The sequence below is a fragment of the Chaetura pelagica genome, unplaced genomic scaffold, assembly GCF_000747805.2.
Source record: "Chaetura pelagica isolate M959 unplaced genomic scaffold, ChaPel_1.0 scaffold2652, whole genome shotgun sequence".
NCBI classification, from domain to species: domain Eukaryota; kingdom Metazoa; phylum Chordata; class Aves; order Apodiformes; family Apodidae; genus Chaetura; species Chaetura pelagica.
Window position 1 is genome coordinate 1 of NW_009952537.1, and position 895 is coordinate 895.

An 895-nucleotide genomic window follows, 5' to 3' on the forward strand; every position below is an offset into this window, starting at 1 on the left:
GGTCGGGAGCCGAGATGTGGCCGGCGAGGAGGGGGTCACAGTCCCGGTACAGCGCGAACATGACGAGGCCACAGGCCACCGCGCTGCTCACGATGCACAACAGCCCCACTTGATTCACCAGCAGCGCCCTGTGGGCACGGGGCAGGGGCACCCAGCTGAGCCAGGGGGGCACAGGGGGAGTACCAAGGGTCTGTGTAGGGGTGCAGGGTCCGCACAGGGTGCAGGGTTCACACAGGGGTAGAGGGGTGCAGGGTCCATGCAGGGGTCCAGGGGCAGTGCAGGGGTGCAGGGTCCACACAGAGCTGCAGGGTCCACACAGGGGTAGGAGGGTCCAGGGTCCACACAAGGGTCCAGGGTCCACACAGGGGTATAGGGATGCAGGGTCGGTACAGGGGTGCAGGGTTCACACAGGGCTGCAGGATCAGTGCAGGGGTGCAGGGTCCACACAGGGGTATAGGGCTGCAGGATCAGTGCAGGGGTGCAGGGTCCACACAGGGGTATAGGGCTGCAGGATCAGGGCAGGGTTCTCACAGGGGTATAGGGATGCAGGATCAGGGCAGGGGTGCAGGGTCCACACAGGGGTATAGGGATGCAGGATCAGGGCAGGGGTGCAGGGTCCACACAGGGCTGCAGGATCAGTGCAGGGGTGCAGGGTCCACACAGGGGTATAGGGATGCAGGATCAGTGCAGGGGTGCAGGGTCCACACAGGGGTATAGGGCTGCAGGATCAGTGCAGGGGTGCAGGGTCCACACAGGGGTATAGGGCTGCAGGATCAGGGCAGGGGTGCAGGGTCCACACAGGGCTGCAGGATCAGTGCAGGGGTCCAGGGTCCACACAAGGGTATAGGGCTGCAGGATCAGTGCAGGGGTGCAGGGTCCACACAGGGGTATAGGG

The 895-nt window shown here is 64.9% G+C and overlaps 1 protein-coding gene across 1 annotated transcript in view; it reads right to left on the bottom strand.

Annotated features, from left to right (window-relative positions):
• Positions 1–6: 6 nt before the first annotated feature.
• LOC104398870 (sodium/iodide cotransporter-like) overlaps positions 7–895 on the bottom strand; it is a gene marked incomplete at both ends in the record, with an annotated part of 5790 nt that continues 4901 nt past the window's right edge. Inside the window, one exon of the mRNA XM_010009025.1 lies at positions 7–128. Coding sequence (XP_010007327.1) covers positions 7–128 — 122 coding nt within the window. The remainder of the gene's footprint in view (positions 129–895) is intronic.